Raw genomic sequence first — 1,425 nt, forward strand, 5'->3', positions numbered from 1 at the left:
GGCCAGATCCAGGAAGTTTCTGATCTCCTGGTTTACCTACACCGCTAACCGTTGGTTGCGTGCCAGTACCCGCAACACCAGCTTGAGAACCAGGTCCACCAGCACTTTGGCCTCCAACACCGGAACTAGAGCCAGATCCAGGAAGTTTCTGATCTCCTGGTTTACCTACACCGCTAACCGTTGGTTGCGTGCCAGATCCTCCAACACCAGGTTGAGAGCCAAATCCACCAGCACCTTGGCTAGGTCCACTGCCGGTAGGTGACCCACTTCCTCCAGCACCAGGTTTACCTACACCGCTGCCCACGGGCTGAGTGCCAGCACCTCCAGCACCACCTGATGCTCCTGGCGCCAGATTAGTGCCAGAACCAACCGGTTTTTGATTCGGTGCACCGCCACCGGATGCAATCTGATTCAGTCCTGTGCCAGTGACCAGTGGACCACCTCCGTGAACTGTTGGTGGCTTTCCACTGTCGTGGGTAAGATCTGCAGATGTTGGTTTGCCGCCTGCCGCCGGCAGTAAATCCGCCCCAACCATATCCACCTGCTCATCGTGTGGTGATCCGGGCCTTTGACAAGCATTATTCCCCTTGCAGCATCCGTGACCATGATGACTACCGCCACCCGCACATTCACCACCACTCATTCCGCCCGGAGGCTTTAAATTACCCGCAGCAAGGTCTCCGGTGGTCGGAGGAAGACCACCAGGGACAGTACTCTGGCCAGTGTTTCCCGGGACACCCGTGCCTGGTGCCGTTGGATGAGGTGCAGGGCCCGAATTTGGTCCCGTGGCAAGTCCGGTGAGGCCAGTCGTTCCTGTGGTTGGTAAAACCGGTTTATCGATCGTCGGAGAAGTCTGCGGCTCGACGACCCGGTCATCATCTTCGTCATCTGGAATCGGGCAACACTTCAAGAGGTAGTCTTCACACTCGTTTTCCGGATTGAAGCGAATGTCGATTATGTTGGTGCCATCCACATTCAAGATTCCATCCGGGCAGAGGTGCAGTTTGACGCACTCTCCTTTGCCCCCTTTGTCGGTTGTGCATGGCTGTTAGCAGGACACCGGCGGCAGCGACCGTGCCGGAAAAGGAACCGAAATAAGAAGAAATGTTTTGTTACACCATGGCGAGGGCAGAGGTGTTGATAAGACGCTCTCCGCAATCGGCACGCCGTGCGGCCGAATTTCCTACTCACAATCACGTCCTCCGCCGCACAGCTCAAGGTCAGGCACAGGCCCACGAGTATGCCTACTCGCAGGAGCATCGCTTCTTCACGATTCTGCTCGAAAATACGAAAACAGTAGCAAACTTAAAATAGTGGAAATTCCATAACGACGGTCCGCGATCTTATCGTTCAAACGCCATCGATGAACACTTACACACACAGGTTTCGGAGTAATCGCGTAAAACTGGCTCCCTGAGGTTCTCA

General features: G+C 55.3%; 1 protein-coding gene across 1 annotated transcript; it reads right to left on the reverse strand.

Moving 5' to 3' along the window:
- Positions 1-4: 4 nt before the first annotated feature.
- On the reverse strand, positions 5-1,410 carry LOC128277174 (PE-PGRS family protein PE_PGRS26-like; the record flags this gene model as incomplete). The annotated part of the gene is made up of 3 exons (XM_053015616.1): positions 1,382-1,410; positions 1,192-1,275; positions 5-1,045 (listed from the first exon to the last, which is right to left on the reverse strand). Coding segments are annotated over exons 2-3 (1,110 nt in total), but the record flags the coding sequence as incomplete, so codon positions are not given.
- Positions 1,411-1,425: the final 15 nt, after the last annotated feature.

The sequence above is a fragment of the Anopheles cruzii genome, unplaced genomic scaffold, assembly GCF_943734635.1.
Source record: "Anopheles cruzii unplaced genomic scaffold, idAnoCruzAS_RS32_06 scaffold04355_ctg1, whole genome shotgun sequence".
NCBI classification, from domain to species: domain Eukaryota; kingdom Metazoa; phylum Arthropoda; class Insecta; order Diptera; family Culicidae; genus Anopheles; species Anopheles cruzii.